Source organism: Podarcis filfolensis (assembly GCF_964270895.1).
Source record: "Podarcis filfolensis genome assembly, chromosome: 12".
Classification (NCBI taxonomy): domain Eukaryota; kingdom Metazoa; phylum Chordata; class Lepidosauria; order Squamata; family Lacertidae; genus Podarcis; species Podarcis filfolensis.
The window spans coordinates 52,426,033-52,452,575 of record NC_139614.1 but is presented as its reverse complement, the minus strand read 5'-3'; the positions used below and the strand labels follow the sequence as shown (position 1 = coordinate 52,452,575).

The 26,543-nt window shown below is 43.6% G+C and overlaps 1 protein-coding gene across 50 annotated transcripts in view; it reads left to right on the top strand.

Annotated features, from left to right (window-relative positions):
* Positions 1-26,543, top strand: part of OBSCN (obscurin, cytoskeletal calmodulin and titin-interacting RhoGEF) — a 267,376-nt gene that overhangs the window by 55,814 nt on the left and 185,019 nt on the right. For all 50 annotated transcript variants that reach the window (XM_083578984.1, XM_083579001.1, XM_083578979.1 and 47 more), the window contains 11 exons: positions 866-1,132; positions 2,372-2,641; positions 4,122-4,388; positions 8,654-8,920; positions 10,081-10,193; positions 11,820-11,973; positions 19,269-19,430; positions 20,410-20,514; positions 21,172-21,438; positions 23,378-23,647; positions 25,022-25,288. In XM_083578984.1, the coding sequence (XP_083435110.1) occupies positions 866-1,132; positions 2,372-2,641; positions 4,122-4,388; positions 8,654-8,920; positions 10,081-10,193; positions 11,820-11,973; positions 19,269-19,430; positions 20,410-20,514; positions 21,172-21,438; positions 23,378-23,647; positions 25,022-25,288 (2,409 nt within the window). The remainder of the gene's footprint in view (positions 1-865; positions 1,133-2,371; positions 2,642-4,121; positions 4,389-8,653; positions 8,921-10,080; positions 10,194-11,819; positions 11,974-19,268; positions 19,431-20,409; positions 20,515-21,171; positions 21,439-23,377; positions 23,648-25,021; positions 25,289-26,543) is intronic.

Here is a 26,543-nt window from a genome sequence, read left to right as displayed (position 1 = left end):
TTTAAACCCCCCCCACTTCCTATATCTTTCTTAAATAGTTCACAGACTTGGTACCCTACCCCTCCTATTGCTTAGTGTGGACTTGCTGAGCTGCGGAACCTGATACTTTGAGAACTGCTTGTTAAGAATAGCACGCAAGGGAAGATGCCAAAACTGAAGGAGTTGTTCCTAACTGATATGTTAAATTCAATTTGTGTTGTTGTTGTTTAGTCGTTTAGTCGTGTCCAACTCTTTGTGACCCCATGGACCAGAGCACGCCAGGCATTCCTGTCTTCCACTGCCTCCTGCAGTTTGGTCAAACTCATGCTGGTAGCTTTGAGAACACTGTCCAACCATCTCGTCCTCTGTCGTTCCCTTCTCCTTGTGCCCTCCATCTTTCTCAACACCAGGGTCTTTTCCAGGGAGTCTTCTCTTCTCATGAGGTGGCCAAAGTATTGGAGCCTCAGCTTCAGGATCTGTCCTTCCAGTGAGCACTCAGGGCTGATTTCCTTAAGAATGGAGAGGTTTGATCTTCTTGCAGTCCATGGGACTCTCAAGAGTCTCCTCCAGCACCATAATTCAAAAGCATCAGCCTTCTTTATGGTCCAGCTCTCACTTCCATACATCACTACTGGGAAAACCATAGCTTTAACTATACGGACCTTTGTTGGCAAGGTGATGTCTCTGCTTACAAGGTGTTAAATACCATTGACATTAGGTTTTAAAATTGTTATCCTTTAGGCCTGCTGAAATTATATCAGAGTGGAAGTTGTTCCAAATCCAGTTCCATTGTTTCCTGGTTATTCCTTGACCCAAACTTCGCACCCATTTTCTCATACATGTATGTGTGCTGATGTACATTCTGTTCCACTCAATTTAACTGCAGAAGTCCCAGTGAAGTTTGCAAAGAAGCTGGAACCCGTTAAAGCTGAGATCGGAGGGGCCCTGACTCTGAGTTGTGAACTAAGCCAAGCTGGGGGAAAGGTTGTCTGGCGCAAGGATGGAGTGGAGCTCAAAGCAAGCAAGCGCTACCAGATGCGCGAGACAGGCGAAAAGCGTATGCTGGTCATAACTGGTCTCCGGGCAGAAGACAAGGGGGATTATTGCTGTGAAACCAAGGATGACAAGTGCAGCATTCATGTCAGCCCCACAGGTATAATAATAATAATAATAATAATAATGATAATAATAATAATAATAATAATAATTTATTTATACCCCACCCATCTGTCTGGGTTTCCCCAGCCACTCTGGATGGCTTCCAACAGAATATTAAAATACAATAACCTATTAAACATTAAAAGCTTCCCTAAGCTGCCTTCAGATGTCTTCTAAAAGTCTGGTAGTTGTTCTTCTCTTTGACATCTGGTGGGAGGGCGTTCTACAGGGCGGGTGCCACTACCGAGAAGGCCCTCTTCCTGGTTCCCTGTAACTTGGCTTCTCGCAGCGAGGGAACCGCCAGAAGGCCCTCGGCGCTGGATCTCAGTGTCCGGGCTGAACGATATCCTTCAGGTATACTGGACCGAGGCTGTTTAGGGCTTTAAAGGTCAGCACCAACACTTTGAATTGTGCTCGGAAATGTATGGCTCTGGGTTCAGGTCTTTGTGGCAGGAACATACATTCCAAGGTGCTGTCAGTAGCTGATCCAGAGATGGGCACCCAAAAGTCCATTGTCAGGGACGGGGGTCTGCTTAGCGTAGGGCTACCCAATGTGGTGGCCTCTAGAAGTTTTGAACTACAACTCCCATCAGCCCTGGTTATTTGCTATGCTAGCTGAGGTTGATGGGGGTTGTAGTCCTAAACCATATGGAGGGCATTATGTTGGCTATCCCTGGCTTGGGGGATGTTCTGAAAGCAAAGCTGTGTCTCTCACAGGGTTCTAGATCTGCACAGATCACCTACAAAGGAGCATGGCATTTCAATGGTGAAGAAGAAGCCTAGTAGGCAATGGTGCAAGAGGCATGTTATGGTCCTGCATGAGGACCATGTGTATGTTCAAGCATGGGAAGGCGTGGTCCAGAGCTACATGCCAGCTGAGCAAACACATGTTTTCTACCTCAAGTTGGCCAAGATAACATTAATAAGGGATGCCTATTTAGGGGAACAGATGGGGAGAAGAGGTGAATGTTCAATGATGAAGGGCTGTAGCTCAGTGGTAGGGTGATTGCTGTGCATGCAGAAGATCCCAGGTTCATTCCTTCTGTAGGCAGGATTAGGAAAGTCATGAGTCTGAAACCCTGAAGTCCTGCTGCTGTTCAGGATGCACAGTGCCTAGCTAGATGGACCAGTGCACTGACCCCAGGATAAGGGGACGTCCAATGTGCCTTTATTATATATGCATAGCTGAATGCGCTGCATTATTATGACAATTAATCACCATCTCCTCTCCCAGTTCCTAGGCTGGTGAAGTTTGTCAAAGGCCTCCACAACATAGTAGCTGAAGAAGGCAAAGAGGCAGTTTTCAAATGCGTTGTCTCCCCCAGCGACGCTGCTGTCACGTGGAGTCGGAATGGAACCAAAATCGAAGCCAGTAAAAAATACGTCATATCCCAGGAGGACTCAAACCATAGCCTCACCATCACTGACTTGACTCTGAAAGACTCCGCTGCAATCTCAGCAGAAGCGGAAGGAGTAGAGAGCAAAGCAACCCTGAAAGTGGAAGGTGAGACGTGGAAAGTAGCAAAGAATGTCCACCACTGGGTGGATTTTGCAAGGCTGCAACTAAGCATGCAGAAGATGGAGATAGAATGGACTTCTACTTTCTGTTTCTGGATGTAAAAGCGAACTGGGGATGGGTGGGGGAGAGGGAAAACACTATTTGCAAGTGGAAATCTAGTACACCAGGAAAAGAAGTTCTAGCAAGCCCTTCCCCTGTGGTGCCAGTTTCCTAGTTGTAGGGAGGTTTTATGCAGGAGAAGAATTAAAAATAGCATTCCATACCTGCAGTCTGAAATGGTACCGTCCATTCTGTCCCCTTTATAACTTTTCCACCTTTTTTGCTACATGTTTAGGTTAGGTTCAAGTTACACAGAGTAAGATGGTGGACTGAGGTGGCAGCATTCCGAATTGCACCACTGTAGATTCCAAATGGAGATGGTAAAGCTTGTAAGAGTAGATTGTAAGTCCCTCAGAGACTTCCATGTGCTAGATGGCTTCCAATGATGATTATTCACTACCACCATCAATTTCATACCTTTGCATGCCACTGTGTGCTTTATTGGGGGGGTGGGACACACTCGCCCACACCACTTCCTCTGCTTAATTATGATTTTCACCCAGGGAGGGCTACACAAAGCTTTATTCATAGAATAAAGGATCATCTAGCTCAACTCTCTGCATTGCAGGGATCAAACTTCTGGTCTCCCATCCAACTTGAGACCCTGCCTGACCCTGCTTAGCTTTGGAAACGTGTTATCAGTTTTGTTGCTGCACCACCAGGGGCTATAAGCAGGGAGTTCCACATGTGCAGTGGAAATGTTCAAAAATGCTATTGGCAAAGCTGGATTTTGCTTTGGGTGGAGAATGACTATGTCCACTCTTAGAATGTTGCATTTTTCATTCTGCTAGATAAACATAACATAGGGTTGCCATATTTCAAAAAGTGAAAATCCAGACACAAAAGTTGTTGGGTTTAATTGGGGGGTGGGAGAGCAGCAACCCTTAAATTACTTAGTGGGTAATATACAAAGGAGCTCATGTCAAACGTTCTCCCACTTCTGCTTAAGCGTTCCTAAAAGGTAAAGGGACCCCTGACCGTTAGGTCCAGACATGGCCGATTCTGGGGTTGCAGCGCTCATCTCACTTTATTGGCTGAGGGAGCCGGCATACAGCTTCCGGGTCATGTGGCCAGCATGAACCAGAGCAGTGCATGGAAACGCCGTTTACCTTCCTGCTGGAGTGGTACCTATTTATCTACTTGCACTTTGACATGCTTTCGAACTGCTAGGTTGGCAGGAGCTGGGACTGAGCAACAGGAGCTCACCCCGTCGCGGGGATTTGAGCCGCTGACCTTCTGATCGGCAAGCCCTAGGCTCAGTGATTTAGACCACAGCGCCACCCGCGTCCCGCTATAACCGTGCCTAATTGTAGCCATTTCCAAAGCTCTCTCTACAATGTTGCATTTGTGTCTTTGTTGCCTGTAGAGACACCAGTATCATTCGTGAAGAAACTGGAAGCCAAAATTGTTGAGGAGAAGGAGATGGTGACGCTGGAAGTAGAGCTATCAAAGCCAACCACAGAGGTGAGATGGATGAAGAACGGCAGCTTGCTCCATCCAGGTGACAACATGGAGATCAAGGCCGAAGGGACAAAGCACAGCCTGGTGATTAAGAGTGCTGCCTGCGGGGACCGTGGCTATTACTCCTGTGAGACTCTCCATGACAAGACCCAGGCAAAAATAGCTGTGGAAAGTGAGTCAGGAATGGTTGCATGCCTTCACTTGTGTGTGTTTGCTTTTTTGCAAATTCAGCGCTTACCTCCCCAAATGCAATGAGTGCTGGAACAACAGGGAACAACAAAGCTCAGTGGTAGGGCTCATGTTTCCCACACAGAAGGTTCCCAGTTCAACCCTGGCCGTCTCCAGTGGTTAAAGGAATGCACACTTAAATCTCATTGTATGTACACCTGAAAAGGACAAGAGACACGAATCAAATTTCATAGGAATTATTCTTGTGCATGTACAACTAAGCCTGTGAATTTGTGAACGGGCCAAATACAATTTTGGAGATATACAATGGTTGTATTCAACTAAGCCCTACTAAGAGTAGACCAGTGGTTCTCAAACTTTTTTCTCTCTGAGCCATGCTTTCAGAATAAAAATTTGCTCATGCCACACTACATTTTTATTGATAAGAAATACATTGGAAAGCAGAAAGAGACAACTTCTAGCAGTGCTTGATTTGTAAGAGTATCACTTGATGTTCTAATTTTGGAAAGATATTTACCCATATTCTGCAGATAAATATATATATATTGCTGCTCTACTACACTGAAATGTTTAAATGTTTCTTTGTCCTTGAGTCTCCCTGCCACACTTGCCATCTTCTCTTGCTGTGGGTATGTGGTGTGCTTCACCCCTTGAGAACCACCAGAGTAGACGCATTGAAATTAATGTTAGGCCTATCCATGAACTTCAGTGGGTCTACTCTGAGTAGGACTAGTGTTGAATACAGTCCATAGTGCACATATTAACAAGAACCGTAACATCTTTTCACATGCACACGGAGCCACAACCTTGGGTTTGCTGACATGTAATGCATAGATTTTGGGACGCGGGTGGCGCTGTGGGTTAAACCATAGAGCCTAGGACTTTCCAATCAGAAGGTTGGCGGTTCGAATCCCCGCGACGGGGTGAGCTCCCGTTGCTCGGTCCCTGCTCCTGCCAACCTAGCAGTTTGAAAGCACATCAAAGTGCAAGTAGATAAATAGGTACCGCTCTGGCGGGAAGGTAAACAGCGTTTCCGTGCGCTGCTCTGGTTCGCTAGAAGTGGCTTAGTCATGCTGGCCACATGACCCGGATGCTGTACGCCGGCTCCCTCGGCCAATAAAGCGAGATGAGCGCCGCAACCCCAGAGTCGGCCACGACTGGACCTAATGGTCAGGGGTGCCTTTACCTTAATGCATAGATTTGCTACAAGAGTTTGAGGCATGGTATCACTCCTTTTTCCTCCTCCACCCTCCTTGTCTTTCCTCAAAGTCCTGCTTGTTGCTGTTTGTAGGTGTGGAGCTTGCACCCATGATAAAATAAAATCCATCCTCTTCTTATGACACGGAACTGCATCTCTTTCACATCTGGTAGCTGAGTCAGATGGTGTTTTAAGTGACAGAAAGAAAATATTCATGGGGGAAACGTAAATACCATATTAATTGTGATACTATTTATTATTATTACCTTATTAATTTACGAACTACCTTTCACATAAGTCTCAAGGAGATTCACACTCATACAATAAAAACAAGTTAAAACTGACTTTATAGCAGGCATAGGCAAACTCGGCCCTCCAGATGTTTTGGGACTATAACTCCCATGATCCCTAGCTAACAGAATCAGTGGTTAGGGATGATGGGAATTGTAGTCCCAAAACAATCTGGAGGGCCGAGTTTGCCTATGCCTGCTTTAAAGCAATACCAAAAAAACCTACTAAAGGTAGATTTTAAAATGAGACAGAAAAGCACCCAAGGCAGAGACACAAAAGATAACCTAGCCATGAGTGTGCCTGGGATTTGGTGGAAAAAACCCACAAAATCTGCAGCTCCACAGGCTCCTTCAGTATAAGGTGGTTCCTTAATTCATGGTAAAAGCATTCACATGACTAGGGATGGGAGAGAAATTTGATTCAGTTCACATTTAAAGGTAAGCCTATCTAATCTACCGTTTCTGAAACCAAACACAGCTGTCATTTGGGAAATTCACACTTCTCTGGCTTTTACAGTCCAGTTCTCCAGCCAAGAAATGCACACAAAAATGGATAACATGGATAACTAGGATAACATGTGCATAAAAATGTATATATGGGTGAAAATATTTCAAAATCCATTATATTAGGGGAAATTGCTTTGCGAAATGTGTACATTAGGGGAAATTGCACACAGACATGTGCCCACTGGGAGAAATTTGCATGATCTTAACAAAAAAAAATCAATAAAATTGCAAACCAATGTAGAGAACTGAACTTAAGATTGGAAAAATGAGGAAAGGAAAGAGGCTGAAACTGACAGATTTGCCGATCCTTCCACATCACTGCATGGTCCATGCCCTCCATATTTTCATTATGTGAGTTTGGCCATGTTAACTGTCCCACCAATCTCAGTGAGTGAGACTGGTTTCCTTAACAAAAAGCATTTTTTGCCTCTGTTTCCTTGCTGCACTGCAGGGCAAGCGTTCACTTGGGCAGTGCTTGTGTGTGGAGTTGGTGCTTTTGCTAATCCCTTCCCCAGCAGCTCTTCCTCAAAATAACCTTAGTGGGCCTACAAGCACATCCCCCAGTCCTGAGTGATGGAATATCCACTGACCCAGTCCAAAGGTCATCCCTATAACTGGTATGATGGAATTTTTTTGGCGGGGGGGGGGGGAAGAGTTGTCTGCAAACTCTGAAGCTTAAGGGAGTAGAATATCAGAAAAGGGGTCCTGAAGTGACAGGTGTACATTTGGTCAAAAGATTTCTAGACCTGTTCCACACATCCCATGACATCATACCTGGTTCCCCAGTGAGTATACCTGTGTGATGCACATATTTCTTGCATTTACATGCTTGTGTTTTTCGGCCTAGTTTTAGCATCTTAGGTGTACATCTAACACATGTAAGTGTGTGAATCAGCCATTAAGCATTTGCAAGAACTCTTACCTGGGTGTTGACTGTGTTTATTTGTGAGGATGACTTCCATCCGTGCCGTTTGTTATGTATACAACTGAATGCCTCAATACATGCTGCTCATCACTAATAATATACCACCAGAAAGCAGCAATACCTGTGTCTGCAGAAGTCCTATTGTAGTGCCCAATGAGAGTCAACAGCATATGGGTGTAAGTAACACTCACTTTTATAGAAGAGGGAGACATAGATTAGAAGTGTTAGGTCTACTCTTTGAATCTGGTTGATGTACCTTGAGCAAAAATGTGCATATTATTTTGGGTTATTTTGAAAGCATTCATCATAAACATTTTGAAGTTCAGAATTATGAAATGCCCCATTCCAATAGGTTTCCAGAATGTTAGGGATCCAAATATCAAATGCTGTTGTTGTTGTTGTTTAGTCGTTTAGTCGTGTCCGACTCTTTGTGACCCCATGGACCAGAGCACACCAGGCCCTCCTGTCTTCCACTGCCTCCCACAGTTTGGTCAGACTCATGCTGGTAGCTTCCAGAACACTGTCCAGCCATCTCGTCCTCTGTCGTCCCCTTCTCCTTGTGCCCTCCATCTTTCCCAACATCAGGGTCTTTTCCAGGGCGTCTTCTCTTCTCATGAGGTGGCCAAAGTATTGGAGCCTCAGCTTCAGGATCTGTCCTTCCAGTGAGCACTCAGGGCTGATTTCCTTCAGAATGGAGAGGTTTGATCTTCTTGCAGTCCATGGGACTCTCAAGAGTCTCCTCCAGCACCATAATTCAAAAGCATCAATTCTTTGGCGCCATAGATCAAATGTCATAGACCCTAGATAATAGACTTCTGAATACCCGGAAACAGAGACATTAGAAATTATGAAGTCTAGACTGTGAGAGGTTTCAAAATAAAAAACAACACTATACTGTACTTTCTTTGCTTGCAGAGATGCAAGGTGGGAATCTTCCATGGAAGTCCTGCTCAGTGGTGTATTTAGCTTAATTATTAATCCAGGAAGGTTTATGGGTATTTTCCTAGAATGGTTAATCGTGTATGCTTAGGTAAAAGACAGAATATTCTTTATTTTGTCCCGACAGTAAGAACATAAGCACACAAGAATACTGGTGTATTCTTATGTCCTTCTTCCTACCCAGTCCAGCATTCTAGAAGTCAAATGCCTCTGGAAATTTTGAATCAGGGCCTGAAGGAGATCACTACTCCTTGTCTATTTCTTGCTAGTTGAATCCTTGGTGCAGTTTCCAGATGGGCACGCCACTTAAATGGGAAGAATGATAAGCCTGGGAATCTTATTTTGGCCCAGACACATCTAATTCTTTGTGATATTGCTTTGTTCCCAAGCGAGACCCATAAAACTGGTGAAAGGCCTTCAGCCAGTAGATACCCATGAGGGGCAGTCTGCTACATTCGAGGTGGAGCTGTCACACGAGAATGTGGAAGTTACCTGGATGAAGGATGGCGTGAGGCTGAAAGCCAAGGACAACTGCTGCATTAGTGTCCAGGGGAAGAAGCATTCGCTGACTCTTTCATCCCTTGAAATTGAGGACTCGGGCCTTGTTGCCTTCAAGGCCGAAAGTCTTCACACAACCGGCAGACTTAATGTGAAAGGTAGGCATTCAGATCTTGGATGTCTTGGTTGTGCAACTCTGTTTGTTGGGTGCATGAGACACATCTCCAAAGCACAGGGCCTACTGGCTCTATTGAGCATCATTCCATTCAAATGTTTTGCTGACTACAACGTGAACCGCCAAGAGAAGCACGTCGTAGGGGCTGCCTAGCAACCACAGGAGTCCCATCCCCAGGTTAGCCCAGAGGTTGCTGGCAAACCCTTTGTTATGCACTGAGCTTGGATCCTAGAACGATAGGCAGGTAGGATTCTAGAAGGCAGCAACCTGATTGGCCTGCAGGAACAGCCCAATCAGGCTCCAGGAGGAAGTGAATCAGCAACCTGATTGGCCTGCAGGAGCAGCCCAATCAGGCTCCAGGAGGGGAATTGAATCAGCCAATCACACGGGACCCATTGTGTAAATAATGTATATATAGCCAGAGGTTTTGGGGGAAAGCACTCACTCACTGTATACCATGAGCTGAAATAAAGAGCATGAAATCAACACTCAACTCTGAGTATATTTCACCCTTCCTTGTGATAGCTAGGTAACTGCAATACTGCAATACCTCTGGGACTGCTTCTTCCCATATGAACTGTCCCGGGCTCTGCAATCATAATCTGAGACCCTTCTTTGTGTGTCTCCTCCTCAAGAGGTCCAGAGGGCATCAACATGAGAACAGGCCTTTTCTGTGGTGGCTCCCCATTTGTGGAATGCTCTCTCCAGGGAGACCTGCCTAGTGCCTTCCTTACATATCTTTAGGTGTCAGATAAAAACATTTCTCTTCAACCAAGCATTTGGCTGATTAACAATCTATTGGGTTTTAAAATGTGCTGGCAGGGGTTATTGGTTTGTGTTTGTTTCACTATGTGTTTTCTATTTTTCTGTTGTGAACCACCCCGAGATTTTTGGATGAAGGGTGGTATACAAATAATAATAATAATAATAATAATAATAATAATAATAATAATCTGCCCTGGGATCCTTGGATGAAGGACATTTTATTATTATTATTATTATTATTATTATTATTATTATTATGCCTGATTGTGGGGTGGGGTGGTTCTCTTTCACTGGCAGAATTATTATTATTATTATTATTATTATTATTATTATTATTATTATCTGCTACTACTACCATTGTTGTTTTAATTTTGGCAGAACGGCCCGTTAAAATAATTAAACCTTTGCAAGACATTAATGCTCAGAACAAGGATGAAGTAACCTTCGAATGTGAACTTTCCAGACCTAATGCAGATGTCAAGTGGCGTAAGGTACTGAATTGACTTGCCATGTGACTTTTCCTACCTTAAGGAAATGGGGTCTGATGTGTCACATGGACTCTTCCGTTGCAGAAAGTTCAGGGTGTTGTGTAGTATTTGTGTTTACTTACAAATATGTAGCTTGAACATAGGTGCTTAGCATCCCAACAGATATCCAAAAATATTGCAAAGCTCCAACTCAGCTTTCTGACCCTCAATCTTTCTCAGTTTGAGCTGCCTGTTTAAGCATTTTTACACAGACAGCTTGATGATTTCCCACCCAGCCAAGGGATGGAGAAAGACACACTCGCTTCTAGAACAGCTGCTAGCTATTGTCAAAGGCAGCCAATCTTCATAACATAGGGAGCAACTTAGCCAGAAAAAATTACAAGTCCACGCATACCTGGTATGCGTCAAGCAACATACATAGATGGAAAACCCATCTGCAAAAAATGCAGAACTGGGAATCACTGACTCATTAAGAGACCCCCAAAGTCTTTCAGCTCAAGCCCACAATCCCATAACAGTAATCATCAGAGCAAGACTGGACACTCAGGAGCATTGAAACATTGCACTAAAGTGTATTACAAGAACCTCATTCCTCTTGGAAATGTATGACACAGTCTCTCCTCTTGCGTGTCGAGGTCCCCAAGACACCCCCAATAAAACACAGTTGACACAAGATTTTAGTTTTAAGGTTTTGGGCATAATTTTGGCCACAACTTTATTAAAATTACAAGCAATGTGAGTGGTTACTTAGGCATTGGTTGCGACTATCTGACCCCGCACGGGGACAGACTGACATTCGCCCGCTTGCAAAGTCAGTAAAGGGAAAACATTTTGGGGAGAGAGACGGGACTGGGAACCATGCCTCACCTCTCCCCAAATGCTCCAAGGGGCTCTTGTGTGGCCCTAGCCCCTTGACAGGGGTTCAGACAAAAGCATGGCGAGCCCCTGGGTTTCTTTAACGGAAAACCCTTGCAGCAGCAGCATTTTGGAGGGGCAGGCACAGCCAAATTCATACCCCTCCACCAACCAATTCCCAAACCAATGCCTAACCGCAACCTTACAAGTTGTGACGATTTGCTACGCAGTAGGCAAAAACCAAATGGCACCAGCCAATCAGCCAGATGGACAAAATTCCTACCGGGCCCCTGCCCCAAAGCAGACGACCCCATGACAGGCATAGCAAGGTCAACACAACATCCCTAAAATTAGGGATGGTGGGGCGGGCGATCCGATGCGCACAGTGAAAAGAGGAAGCTCAGCGTTGCACGCAGGGTATTTAAAGGCTATGGCTGTCAATCACGAAATGGCAACATATAAATCTCCCCAGCAACAGCAAATTCAATGAAATGGTGGCTCATTCTCAAATCTGACATTGACTTTCTAGAGTCAGTGGCATCTTTCTTAGGAACACAATGGCAGTTATTAAATTCTGGCAAATCTCCAATGGGGCTTCAGGTGTGAGTTATATCCTGTCCAAACAGAGTTTTGTGGATCTTGAATGAAAGTATTATAGTACCTTCAAACAGTGGAATACTTTCTTGTTCTATACTGATTTTGGTGAGACAAGAACACTGCAATTAAGAAGCTTGGTGAGTCTGTTAAAACCTGATTTGGATTTCTTCCTTTTAGGATGGAATCGAGCTTCGGCCAAATAAAAAAATTGCAGTCTTTGCACGAGGGACCACGAGAAGCCTCACAATTCACAAATGCGAATTTGAAGACAAAGGGACATATATGTGCGATGCTGTTGACGACAAGAGCTTAGCTACCTTGGTGGTCCATGGTATGTTTCAGGGGAAAGAACAAAAATATTTTCCTTTCCAAATGACTTTGCCTAAAACACTGCCCAGTCATCAGGCCGATTCACATGTGTATTTATTAAGATTCCATCACTGCAGCATCAGGTGGTGCCTTGCATGTGAGAAGGAGGAGGGGTAAATGTCACAGGTAGAATGTTTGTGTTGCTCAGTGGCCTGGCTTGCACTTCACAGTGAGCCAAACTGTGGCTTTGCTCATCCCCTGTTCCCTGTGTGGTGCAGCAGCTAGTGGTGGTGTAGTGGTTAAGAGCGGTGGACTCGTAATCTGGTGAACCGGGTTCGCTTCCCTGCTACTCCACCTGCAGCTGCTGGGTGACCTTGGGCTAGTCACACTTCTCTGAAGTCTCTCATCCCCACTCACCTCACAGAGTGTTTGTTGTGGGGGAGGAAGGGAAAGGAGAATGTTAGCCGCTTTGAGACTCCTTCGGGTAGTGATAAAGCGGGATATCAAATCCAAACTCTTCTTCTTCTTCTACGCCAAGATCTGGTTTAGTATGTAACTTAACCCCAGGATCATGGTTAAGGTCTCCTCCTTAGGTCTGTCCTGTTGTTGCCCATCAGTGGTACCACCACTGTGTTTGTAAGTACAGGATGTAGATGAAAGGCAAGGGAGCATCTCGGGGAAGGAGGAAAAAAACCATCTAGCCAAAGGTCCATCTAGCCTAGCATCTCGTTCTCACAGTAGCCACCTGGGTGCTTACAGAATGTCCACCAGCAGGAGAGCCTGAAAACATGGTACATTCTGACTGACTATGCGGAACTGGACAAATTGACTGGGAAAATAAGATATGTTCGAAACCAAAAGTTCATCGAAGATTGGGGAAAATTTGTTGATTATCTGAAAAACGTATGTGAGGTGCAAACAACGCTAGTGGGGTTTCAAGAAGCACTGTAAAAAATTTTAAAAGGTATTGCTGAAAGTAAATAGAAAAAGGAGGGAAGACAAATGGCAATGCAATTAAAGAAATGCGTATTAAAGGGTAAAAATGGATGATTTTCTTTTTTTTATAATATTTTTATTAAGATTTTTACATTACAAAAAATAAAAACAAACAGAAAAAGAAAAAAGAGAAGAAGAAAAAAAGATCTTTCCATCACATTATTTTTCATTTACTTGTTTCTTGGACCTCCTCATACCTCTCTTTTTTGTATTCCAATTCACTTTATTAACTCAGCAATTTGTTTCCCTCTTTATTCTACCCAAATCCTTATTCTTAAATTGTTACGTTCTTAATATTTTACTTTTATAAACCCATTATTTTTTTTCCATATTCTTTTAACTCATTACAGCTAGAAATCTCTTAATTTTAATCCAACATTATTCTAAAATTCATTAATTTTACAATATTTCTGTAAATACTCTTTAAATTTCTTCCAATCTTCTTCCACTGACTCTTCCCTCTGGTCTCGGATCCTGCCGGTCATTTCCGCCAATTCCATATAGTCCATCACCTTCATCTGCCATTCTTCCAGAGTGGGTAAATCTTGTGTCTTCCAATGTTTTGCAATAAGTATTCTTGCTGCTGTTGTGGCGTACATAAAGAAAGTTCTATCCTTCTTTAACACCAATTGATCAACCATGCCCAGGAGAAAGGCCTCTGGTTTCTTCAAGAAAGTATATTTAAATACTTTTTTCAATTCATTATATATCATCTCCCAGAAGGCCTTGATCCTTGGGCACGTCCACCAAAGGTGAAAAAATGTGCCTTCATTTTCTTTGCATTTCCAACATTTGTTATCGGGCAAGTGATAAATTTTTGCAACCTTGACCGGGGTCATGTACCACCTATAAATCATTTTCATAATATTCTCTCTTAAGGCACTACATGCCATAAATTTCATACCTGTGGTCCATAACTGTTCCCAGTCAGCAAACATTATATCATGTCCAACATCTTGTGCCCATTTAATCATTGCAGATTTAACCGTTTCATCCTGCGTATTCCATTTTAACAGCAAGTTATACATTCTTGAAAGTATCTTAGTTTTAGGATCTAGCAATTCTGTTTCTAATTTTGATTTTTCCACCTGGAAGCCAATTTTCTTATCCAGATTATATGCCTCCATTATCTGATAATAATGGAGCCAATCTCGCACTTTGTTCTTTAGTTTCTCAAAACTCTGCAATTTTAATCTATCTCCATCTTGTTCCAAAATTTCCCAATATTTCGGCCATTTAGCCTCCATATTAAGCTTTTTCTGAGCTTTCGCTTCCATCGGTGACAGCCACCTTGGGGTTTTATTCTCCAATAAGTCTTTATACCTTATCCAAACATTAAACAGTGCTTTCCTAACAATATGATTTTTAAATGCTTTATGGGCTTTGACCTTATCATACCACAGATATGCATGCCATCCAAATACATTGTTGAACCCTTCCAAGTCCAAGATGTCTGTGTTTTCAAGAAGTAGCCATTCTTTCAGCCAGCAGAAAGCTGCTGATTCATAATAAAGTTTAAGGTCCGGCAGGGCAAATCCACCTCTTTCCTTTGCATCCGTTAATATTTTAAATTTTATTCTAGGCTTCTTGCCCTGCCAGACAAATCTTGAGATATCTCTTTGCCACTTCTTGAAACAATCCATCTTGTCCACAATTTGTAATGCCTGAAACAGAAACAGCATTCTCGGCAATACATTCATTTTTATAGCTGCGATACGGCCCAGCAAGGAAAGTTTCAGATTTGACCATATTTCTAGATCTTTTTTCACTTCGCCCCAGCATTTTTCATAGTTATCTTTAAATAAATTCCCATTTTTTGCTGTCATATTGATCCCCAAGTATTTAACTTTCTTAACCACTGTTAAACCTGTCATATTCTGGAACCTCTCCCTCTCAGTTTGTGTTAAATTTTTCTCTAAAACCTTAGTTTTTGACTTGTTCAGTTTAAACCCTGCAACCTGACCAAATTCTTGTATCAACTCTAAAACCCTTTTACCACTAGATTCTGGCTCCTGTAAGGTCAAAACTAAGTCATCTGCGAATGCTCTCAGTTTGTACTGTCTAGCTCCAACCTGTATGCCCTTCACTGACTGGTCCCTTCTAATCATATTTAACAAAACCTCCAGAACCGATATAAAAAGCAATGGGGAAATTGGGCAACCTTGTCGTGTCCCTTTTTCTATTTTAAATTCTTCCGTCACCACATTGTTCACAATTAATTTTGCCGTTTGTTCTGAATATATTGCACTTATACCATTTTCAAAACCCTGGCCTACCCCCATACCCTGTAGATTCCTTTTCATAAAAGTCCAAGAAATGTTGTCAAAGGCTTTCTCCGCATCTACAAATATCAAAACTGCCTTAGTGTTTATATTCTCTTGCAATTTTTCTATAATGTTAATTATATTTCTCACATTATCAGAAAGATGTCTTCCTGGGAGAAAGCCAGCTTGGTCTTTATGTATCACTTCCACTAGCACCTTTTTTAGTCTTTTTGCTAAAATGTCAGCAAATATTTTATAATCCACATTAAGCAATGATATGGGACGGTAGTTCTTAAGCTGAGTCTTTTCAGTCTCCGTTTTCGGTACAAGTGTAATATATGCTTCTTTCCACGATTCTGGTGCCACTTTCCCCTGCATTATTTCATTACAGACTTCTTTCAAAGGTTGCACTAACCATTCCTTTAAAGATCTATAATATCTAGAAGTCAGTCCATCCGGCCCTGGAGATTTACCCAATTGCATATTTTGGATGGCACCTTCTATCTCCTGTTCAGTTATTTTATCACTTAACATTAGTTTGTTTTCTTGAGAGATTTTTTGTAATCCATTTTTCACCAAAAATTGGTCCAAATCAATTTCTCTCTGTGGCCCTTGTGTATATAATTGTTTAAAATACCTCTGGAAGCAGTTTCTAATTTCAGCTGGGTTCTGTATATTCCTTCCTTCCACTTCTAAGTTTATGATTGTGTTTTGTTTTTGTCTTTTTTTCATTTGCCAAGCCAGGAGTTTCCCACACTTATTGGCTGACTCGAATGTCTTTTGTCTCATTTGTTTGATTTTCCATTCAATCTCTTGATTCATCATTTTCATGAGTTCCACTTGATATAACTTTATTTCTCTCAATATCTCCTGTGACTTAGGTTTAACTCTCAATTTTTTTTCGCCTTCTTTTATTTTCTCCAAATTTTTTTCCCTCTTCTCATTTTGGATTCTCTTTTTTAAAGCATTCTGTTGTATCAAGAACCCTCTCATCACCGCCTTACTAGCATCCCAGATTACTCTTTTTTCCACGTCAGAATTCATATTTATCTCAAAATAGTCTCTCAAGGTTTTTTGGGCCTTCTTTACAATTTCTTCATCTCTAAATAAGGTGTCATTCATCCTCCATCTGAAGGAGCCAGTTGATATCAATTTCATCTCCATTTTAACAGCATTATGGTCAGAGCAGGTTTTAGGGCAGATTTCCACTTTCTTAATCTTTGGTGCCATACCTCTAGTTACCCATATTTGGTCAATTCTAGTCCATGTCATTTTGGCTTCAGAAAAGAAGGTTCCCTTCTTAGCCAAGGGGTTCCTTATTCTCCAAATGTCCACTAAATCCAAGTTGTCTGTCATCTCAAAAAAGGTCTTCGGTAGTCTACCATCCTTGGTGACTACCTGCTTTTGTGCCTTATCCATATGTGTAGATACCACTCCATTCATATCTCCCAGCAAAACGAGATTGTAATCCATATAGTCCATCAGGGTCTCGTGCAACCTTTTAAAAAATTCAGATTTCCCCTCATTTGGAGCATAAACGCCAACTATCAAAAATTTCTCTCCCTGTATTTGAATTTCCACTGCCACAATTCTTCCTTGGTCATCTTTAAATATAAATTTCGGTTGCAATCTTTCTTTTACATATATAACAACTCCTCTTTTTTTCACTTTATCCGATGAAATAAACTCCTGACCAAGTCTTTTGTTAACCAACAATTTCCTGTGTGATCTTGTTATATGAGTTTCTTGTAAACAAATCAAGTCCAATTGCTCCTTTTTTAATAAATGAAATACAGATCTCCTCTTCTGAGGGGAATTTAGACCATTACAATTCCAGCTTAATAGTTGCAGAGCCATGATGTAGGTACTATGCTTCTCCTCCCACTGCACCCAGTGCCTGTTCCTGGTCAGTTGGTGGTACCACCTTCTTCAGCCGCTCTTTTAACTCAGGAGGAAGATCTGGTATATCCAAGGTTTCACTTACAAGTGATCTTAGCTCTCCTTGAACTTTCTTCTGCAGATCTTCTCCGTGGTCTCTCCAAAATTTTGTTTTGTCGTCCTCTGATTTTATTCTTATCTTCTTGCCTTTATAACTGAAGGACAAACCTTGAGGGAATTCCCACCTAAAGAGGATTCCGTTGCTTCTCAACAGAGCAGTCAAGTCCTTATAATTGGACCTAAGGTCCAAAAGATGTTTCGGAATATCCTTAAATAGTTCCACTCTTGACTGATGTATTACCAAGGTTTTCTGGAAATGTAAGCTCAAGATTTTATCCCTCTCCTCTTTAGTTCGAAAGGTAATAAGACAGTCTCTTACTTTGTTCTTTCTCCCTCCTTTCCCCAATCTAAAGGCACTCACTATCTTGAAAAAATGGATGATTTTCAGGGAAGTTGAAGGAAGTCCAAAATTTGAATTTTGTTAAAATCTGGTAAAATTTGGATAAATTGTATGAATGTATGGAAAACTAATAAAAATTTATTTAAAAAAAGAAAAGAAAACATGGTACATTCTGTTCTGATAATAATAATAATAATAATAATAATAATTAATAATAATAATAATTTTATTTATACCTCACCCTCCCCAGCCAAGGCCAGGCTCAGGGTGGCTAACAAGCAATAATAAAAACAAGTTGAATGAATACAACTTAAAAACAAGATTAAAAAACAACATTAAAATATTGAAACATTAAAATATTAAAATGCAGCCTCATCACAGGAAGAGAAAGGAAAAAGGAAAAAGAAAGGGGGATGGAATCGGAATACTGACAGCATCAGGTGTGTCTGTGTGCGTATGTATAATTAAAAGGCATGCTAAACAGGATTCTCATTTTTCCTGTTTTTAGCATAAATTGAACTAATGGACACTATCATAAAGGGGGAGTAGCATGTATTTTGAAAGTGCTGATATCTACAGTTAGGCTGTGTAATTGCTCTGCAATTGCTCCATTAAGTATCGTTGGTATGTGATGAAACTTTATGTATTTTTTACTACTACTAAATGATAAATGGGATGCAGGTGGCACTGTGGGTTAAACCACAGAGCCTAGGACTTGCCGATCAGAAGGTCGGCGGTTTGAATCCCCGTGATGGGGTGAGCTCCCGTTGCTCGGTCCCTGCTCCTGCCCACCTAGCAGTTCGAAAGCACGTCAAAGTGCAAGTAGATAAATAGGTACCGCTCCGGTGGGAAGGTAAACGGCGTTTCTGTGTGCTGCTCTGGTTCGCCAGAAGCGGCTTAGTCATGCTGGCCACATGACCCGGAAGCTGTACGCCGGCTCCCTCGGCCAATAAAGTGAGATGAGCGCCACAACCCCAGAATCGGCCACGACTGGACCTAATGGTCAGGGGTCCCTTTACCTTTACCTTTACTAAATGATAAACAAGCAAACAAATAAAATAAATGACGTTTTAGCTCAGTTGGGGTGAACTGATTAGCCAGTCTAGAGGTCAAATGGCCTCAAACCTTCCCTTTCACATCACCTCCCTACTCACAGCTAAAAGTCCGCTTACCCCCTTTTAGGGGCGCAGGGGCATTGCACCCCTAAATACAGATAAGTTAGTTTCCATTAGAAATAATGAACTGTTGTGAAACTGACGGAAGCCCAAAGAACGAAAGAACGAAAAACACGAAAAAATGAAATATTTAAGAAATGTCAGTTTGTTAGGGAAATGGATGACACGGAAGAGGTAATTTTTTAAAACATATGTGTTTGATCTGTAAAGTATTAGTTTAATAAGGAATGACTTAATGTCGTTTTATTTATGATTTTCTTTTTTCTTTATTAAGACTTAACTGTATCGGTGTATGATATTTATTTATGTTTCCGTTTTCCTTTTCTTTTTCTCTTTCTTTTTTTGGTAACCTTTCTTCATTTTTTTTTCTTTTTCAAGTTTGTAAGTTTTGATTTGTACATATTTGCAATAAAATTTATAAAAGAAAGAAAGAGGAAGGACAGAGGAGCAGGCCAAAAGGAACATGTTTCGCCTGGGTGCAACTTATTCCAGAAGTTAGTAGGAGCAAATATCCTCCAGTAAATACCTCTTTATAACCCCTTAGCCCGAGATATCAAGATAGTGAAGCCACTGGAAGATGTGGAGGTGAGCGAGAAAGAGAGTGCTTCCTTCACCTGCGAGATTTCACACGACGAGGTTGAAACCCAGTGGTTCAGCAACGAAAACAAGATCCGGGCCGGAGAGAACATCAGGTTGCGTCAGGATGGTAGGAAAGGGGACAGCCGCTGAGTAGAAATATTGGATTTGTTTTCTTGTTGGAATGGCACGTGGGGGAAGACCACTGGAAAGCGAGTCTGAACTGTTTAGGTCTCTTGCATAACTAAAGCTTGATGGCAGACCTTCAGGTCACATGCATATCAGTTATACAGTGGACGTTCGTGTAATGTACTGAAGTTCTCACCCTGGGCTAGCAGGGGGATACTGTAGATAGTTTTCACTCAGGTCCACATATGCAAATAAGGGTTTGAAAGTGACGTTCAGTGATTGGATAGTTACAGAAAATGGTTACAGTTGCGTTGTACTGGAGCTCTATATAAACAGGCTGGCTGAACCCTTCAGTTCAGTTCTGTTCTGGCCTGTGAATAAACAAGAGCTGTTTGAAGAATCGCTGTGTCGTCTGATATGTTCACCCACAACATAACAGTTCAGGTTGCAAATGTGATCCATGCGGGATGCATGTTCGCAACCCACAGTGGCGTGTCTGCACACGTGCGGGTTGCAATTTGGCGCTTCTGCACATGCATGACCCCCAAAACCCGGAAGTAACCCGTTCCGGCAGTTCCGGGTTTCAGCGGGTCCGTAACCAGAAAAAATGCAACCTGAAGCGTCTGTAACCTGAGGTATGACTATATACCAGTTTGAGTGTTGTGGCTTCCCCCAACTAATTATGGGAAGAGTTGTTTGACAAAGGTGCTAAGAATTCTCAGATGGATATATCTAGTCTACTCATAGAGCTATAAACCCCATGATTCTCTGGGCTAAGGAAATGGATATTAGACCATGTCCTCTAGGGTTAAGGGGATTCTTGTGTTGTGGGATTTACTACTAAAAATGTGCTTTCTGTGTCCTCTTGGGCAGTACGAGAGGCTACAATGAGATTAAGGAGCAGGTGCCTAAGGTGTGGTACATTCAGCAGATCTCAAAACTGATGGCGCATAACTGTGAGTCTGTGTCTCTGTTCACAGGGAAAAGCTACGCACTAGTCTACAGAAGCGTGGAGATGGAGGATTCAGCAGAAATAAAATTTGTTGCTGAAAAAGCAGAATCCCGGGCAAAACTTAAAGTAAAAGGTAATTATGATGGCATTGTCGTGCAGTGTGGCTTATTAGTCTTTCTTAAAAATGCACCTTCAGTTTGGTTAATTGCATAAACAGCTCAGGACCACTATACCTCAATGACCGCCTCTCCCCATATAAACCAACCCAGACCCTGTGATCATAATCTGAGGCCCTTCTTTGTGTGCCTCCTCCATGAGAGGCCGGGAAGGTGGCAACACGAGAACGGGGCCTTTTCTGCAGTGGCTCCCCATTTGTGAAATGCTCTCCCCAGGGAGGCTTGCCTAGCACCTCCATTATACGTTTTTAGGCGCCAGGTGAAAATGAATATCAAATGTTTTGAACTTCCTAAAGCACTACAGTGGTACCTCTGGATGTGAACAGGATCCGTTCCGGAGCCCCGTTCGCATCCTGAGTAAAACGTAAGCGCAACTGTGTGTCTGCACGTGTGCAGGTCACGTTTTGCCACTTACGCGCGTGCATGTAACGTTATTTTGAACGTCTGCACATGCACGAGCGGCAAAACCTGGAAGTAATGCGCTCCGTTACTTCCGGGTTGCCGCGGAGCGTAACTTGAAAACGCTCAACCTGAAGCACATTTAACCTGAGGTATGACTGTATATAAATTCAAAGCAATAGTGCTAGTAATGATGTTTCTTTGTCCTCCTTTAGAACTGCCTGTAAGGTTTGTGAAACCTCTCCGCGTAAAGATTGCAATTGAGAAGCACCGGGGCTTTCTGGAGTGCCAAGTGTCTCGCCGCAATGCTGAGGTCAAGTGGTACAAGGATAACAAACTGATCCAACCTGGCGAAAAGTACGAGATTGTCAGCGACGGGGTCTACAGGAAGCTCATAATCAACGAGACAGAGTTTGCTGACGAAGGCATTTACACCTGCGATGCCATCGATGACAAAAGCAGTGCTCAGTTTTATGTGGAAGGTACTAACTTGTTCTCAGCTGGAATATGTGGAGGGAAGCCATGAAACTGAGTAGTCACACCATTTATCTAAATATCGCAAGATGGGTGGCTGGAATCCCCATAGCCAAGGAGAGCATCATTTAGATTTCAGGCTTGTTCCTGCCACCCCTACCCTTCTTTCCCGACAAGGTGTTGTGGAAATGCAGGCAAAATATTTGCTCAGTTGTTTTTTTAAATTAATTTATTTAATTTTATTAACATATAAAACACATAGATTTAATTTACACAATACACATACACAACACACTACCTTATTTTCATAACTTAAAACATACCTACATTACTCTATATAATACCTACCTATACTGTACATATCAACATACTTACACACCTACCCCACAAGGACACCTACCAAGTGATTTGACTTCCAGCCGTTCTTGTTATGCTATTTTATTTTTCCAACCAGCTTAAACGCATTTCATTATTTCTTTAATCTCTTCTTCTATCTTGACTTTACTCTCCTTTCACTCTAATCATTTTCTGGATTCATTCAATATCTGTCAGAAATTCTACTTTTCCACATAAATTTTGAGGTATTCCTTAAAGATAGCCCACTCCTTATTTACTTTTTGTACCATATCTCCTCTTATCCTCCCTGTTAGTTTGGCAATATGGAAGTATTCCATCATTTTAGATAGCCGGTCTGTTTTAGTTGGGACGCTGCTGCTTTTCCAATTTTTGGCAATCAATAACCTTCCTGCCATAGTTGCATACATAAATATTGGTCTGCAGTTTTGGGTTCTACCTGCAGGCTACCAAATAGCCATTACAGAACTAGAGCCAGGTTCATCGCATTGCTGGTTCTGAACTGAGGTTGAAGCAGATTTGATGGTAAAAATGCTACTATCGCTGAACCTTACCCCAGAACATTAGGATAGCTTTACATGGCAGTTTCTCCTGCTGTTGATCCAGAATGTTAGTCACACAACTTGAAATGTAGGAACTGACATTACTTAAAAGGACTTCCCCATGCTGTAAGAGGCTTTGTACTTCTCTCTGCCACATACATGAATTGTGTTTTGGGTTCTACGCCCTTTTTTATGGAAGGAACTGAGCAGATTGAGTAAAGGAATCAGTCCATCGGAGATCTGCATAATATCCTGTGGGAAAGTGCCCTTTCAACAAAATTCAAATCATCAAATGTCTTGATCGCCCTAACTTCCTAGCTGCAGCAAAAAGGGTACCAATAAGATTTCGGTATAATCCAAAAGATTCCAGAAGAACATATCATATATAAAAATTGTCCTTACAAGCTAAGCCTGTGCACTTTTAATGGGAAAAGATGTGTCAGGTTAAATGTGCTTAGAATTGCAACCCCACAAGAGAGCTGGGCTTGATGACTGACATGGGGCTGCCACTGAAAATGACAGCTTTGGGTCAACTCCCCCACTGCCTGCCCCAATATTTGCATGTATCATTGTGTTGCATAATTTGCTGCCACGGTCAGAGGTGGGGAAATAAAGAGAACCAACAAAGAAAGTCTGCCCGCAATATGGATAAAGAACTTGTGGACTTCCAGCTGTTTCTGGACTACAGCTTCCATCAGCCCAGCCAGTATGGCCAATGGTCAGGGGTGATGGGATTTGTAGTCCAGCAACATTGACGTGGAGGCCACAAGCTACCCACTCTGGGCCTACAACAAGAGCAGGAAGAGGAGTCAGAACTTGGCTAGTTTTGCTCTTAGTGGATAAGCTGAAGGGTTTAAAAATGTGCTACTGCATATTAATATTTATTTCCTGCTCCTCTTGTCCTAAGCTGGACCAAGGAGCCCAGCAATGTTCAAATCTCAACATTATGATGATTTTAAATAGCTGTTAATAAGCCACAACTACACGGTCTGCGTGGAGGCAGCAGGATGGACATTTGACCTTTTTCTCTTTGGCTCCTCCCTGTCCTCAGAGCAATCCATCAATATTGTGAAGGAGCTGAGGGATGTGGAGGTCAGTGAGCCAGCGGAAGCCAGGTTTGAGTGCGAAATCTCCATTGAGTCTGTGAAGCCCCCCAAATGGTCTCTCCGTGGAGAACTCCTGCAGGCCGGCAAGGATGTTGTGATAGAACAGGAGAGGAGGCTCCACCGCCTGATCCTGAGGAAGACTGACGTAGAGATGACAGGCACTATTCAGTTTGCCATTGGCAAAGCAAAGTCCACAGCGAACTTGGTGGTGAAAGGTAAGTCACTTCTTCCTCAGAACTTGAAACAGCAGCAGTAGGATGAGTTCTGTTCAGGGTGGCTCTTGAGGAGAAGGCAGTGGGGTTTTAGATGAGCAACATTCAGCGGCGCAAGGATGGCAAAGAGATTCAGAGGAGCCAAAAGTACGACCTCTGCGAGGAGGGGACCCGTTCCATATTGATCATCCACGATACCTCAGTCAAGGATAGTATTGTGATGGCCTGGGACTCGGGCTCAGACTCGGAACCAGAGGAGTCTCGGTCCGCACCAGATCCTCTGCCTCAGGAGGCATCTGAACCGAGTCTGGGGCCTGATCCTGAAGAGTCCCAGTCTGCACAGGTTCCCCTGCAACAAGCACCAGCTGGGCCAAGTCAGGGGCCTGAGCCTGCCCTGGCTCCAGATGTGGGGATTACCTCGTTGCCCCCACCTGGGCTATCACTTGCAGCTGCTCTACTACTGGTTGGGTCAGGGGAGGCTGAGGTGGCCCCTGGGTCTAGTAACCCACCAATGTCTCCTGAGCTGCAGAGACTGAGGTCTGAGAGAAGGAGAGACCTGAGTACTCGCAGGAGGAGTGCTCACCTTTGGGCGAGACAGGGAGGTGAATCACTGGGGGATCAGGACCGGCTGTTGCCCCATCAGAGATAAAGGCTGCCAGACCCCACCCCAGGTTGCAGGAGCAACATTGCTGCTTGCTGGAACCTGCCTGTGACCGGTTTCCTGCCTTGGCCCTATTGGACTGACTCCTCATGGAATCCTTGGATTTGGGACCGGACCTGGACCGCATTGCTCGGGTTAACCCCCGGGCCCAGCACAAGTATGAGTCTACCTAGCAATACAATTCTGGGGTTCTTTACCGCTTCATGCATTGGTAAAGGTAAAGGACCCCTGGACCATCAAGTCCAGTCAAAGGGGCTGCGGTGCTCATATCGCTTTCAGGCCAAGGGAGCCAGTGTTTGTCCTCGGACAGCTTTCCGGGTCATGTGGCCAGCAGGACTAAACCGCTTCTGGCGCAACGGAACACCTTGACAGAAACCAGAGCGCACAGAAACACTGTTTACCTTCCTGACACAGCAGTACCTATTTACTTGCACTGGCGTGCTTCCAAACTGCTAGGTTGGCAGGAGCTGGGACAGAGCAATGGGAACTCACTCCGTCATGGGGATTCGAACCGCCGACCTTCCGATCGGCAAGCCCAAGAGGCTCAGTGGTTTAGACCACAGCGCCACCAGCGTCCCTCCTTCATGCATTAACTAGCAGTTGTGCATAGTTCCCCTAGATCTAATTCAATGCCACTCCCATAGTTTCTCCTAGATCTAATTCATTGCAATTTCTTCTTTGTCCATGATGACCCTCCCTGCTGCTTCTCTTTGTAGATCTTCAAGTGACTATTACCAGGCACCTAGAAGACAAGGTTGTCCAGGAAACCCACTCAGTTGTCCTTTCTTGTGAGTTCAAGCCTTCTCCAAAGGTTGTAGAATGGTACAAAGACCACACCCTCATCGAGCCCTCAGAGAGGTTTAAGCTCAAGAGGGATAAGAACACAGCAGAGCTAAAAATCCTGAAGTTGTCTGTTGGAGATTCTGGTGTTTACAAATGCAAAGCTGGGACTTCAGAGACCAAGGCCTCACTGACCATTCTGGGTACGTAGGTGAAACAATGGAGGGAAGGTGAGGGGAGTCCAGCCTTGCTTTATGTGCAGGGAAAGAAATTAGCAATTTTCTCATGTGTATACTTACTATTAGAAATTGGGTGAAATCCGATAAGTGAATAATTTTTAGTGACATGTCTATATGCCGCATTAAGGCAGATAGAAAAAGCTCCACCCTCTGGCACCTTTGAAAGATGTCAATAAATGCCCCCTCAAATGCAAGAGAGACTGTTGCCTCTTTTTGCCCAGTTCCTGTTTGCCTTGACTCAGTGTGATGGTCTGGGACTCAGGCTTGGACTCGGAACCAGAGGAGTCTCAGTCCGCACCGGATCCTCTGCCTCAGGTGGCATCAGAACCAAGTCTGGGGCCTGATTCTGAAGAGCCTCAGTCTGCATAGGTTCCCCTGCAACAAACACCAGCTGGGCCCTGGCTCCAGATGTGGGGATGACCTCGTTGCCCTCAGCTGGGCCATCACTTACAGCTGTTTCACTACTGGTTGATTCAGGGGAGGCTGAGGTGGTCCCCGGGGTCTAGTAACCCACTGACGTCTCCTGAGCTGGAAGACTAAGGTCTGAGAGAAGGAGAGACCCGAGTACTTGCAGGAGGAGTGCTCGCCTTTAGGCGAGACAGGGAGGTGAGTCACCAGGGAATCAGGACCAGCCATTACCCCGACAGAGATAAAAGGCTGTTGGACCCCATCCCAGGTTGTGGGAGCAACATTGCTGTTTGCTAGAACCTGCCTATAACACTGTGCCTGACCTAGCCTGGTTTCCTGCCTTGACCCTGTCGGACTGACTCTTTGTGGAACCCTTGGATTCGGGACCGGACCTGGACCGCATTGCTCAGGTTTACCCCCGGGCCCAGCACACTCAGCCTCTCCTAAGTTGAAGCCACTCTGACACACCTCCATGTCAGCCCATCTGTCATATACCACAACCCCACAACAGCCATTTTGCTACTGGCACCCATGGAATGTTCTCAAAATTCCAGTTGTGCCCACTGGCCCGAGAAGGTTGCTGCTACCTGCTTAGGTTGCAGGTTAGAAAGGGAATTTGCAATGCAGAGTGTGTTGTGACAACCTGTAATGTACTGGAGAATGGTGCTTCCCTCAGGAGTATGGAATGAGCTTGCTTATTTGGAGTGTGGGGAGGAAGAAGCCATAAGACAGGGGAGGACATTTCTTAGGCAGCAGTTGGAGAATCTGAGACGTTGAGAAAAATATTTTATTTGCTATCGTGGCCCTTTGG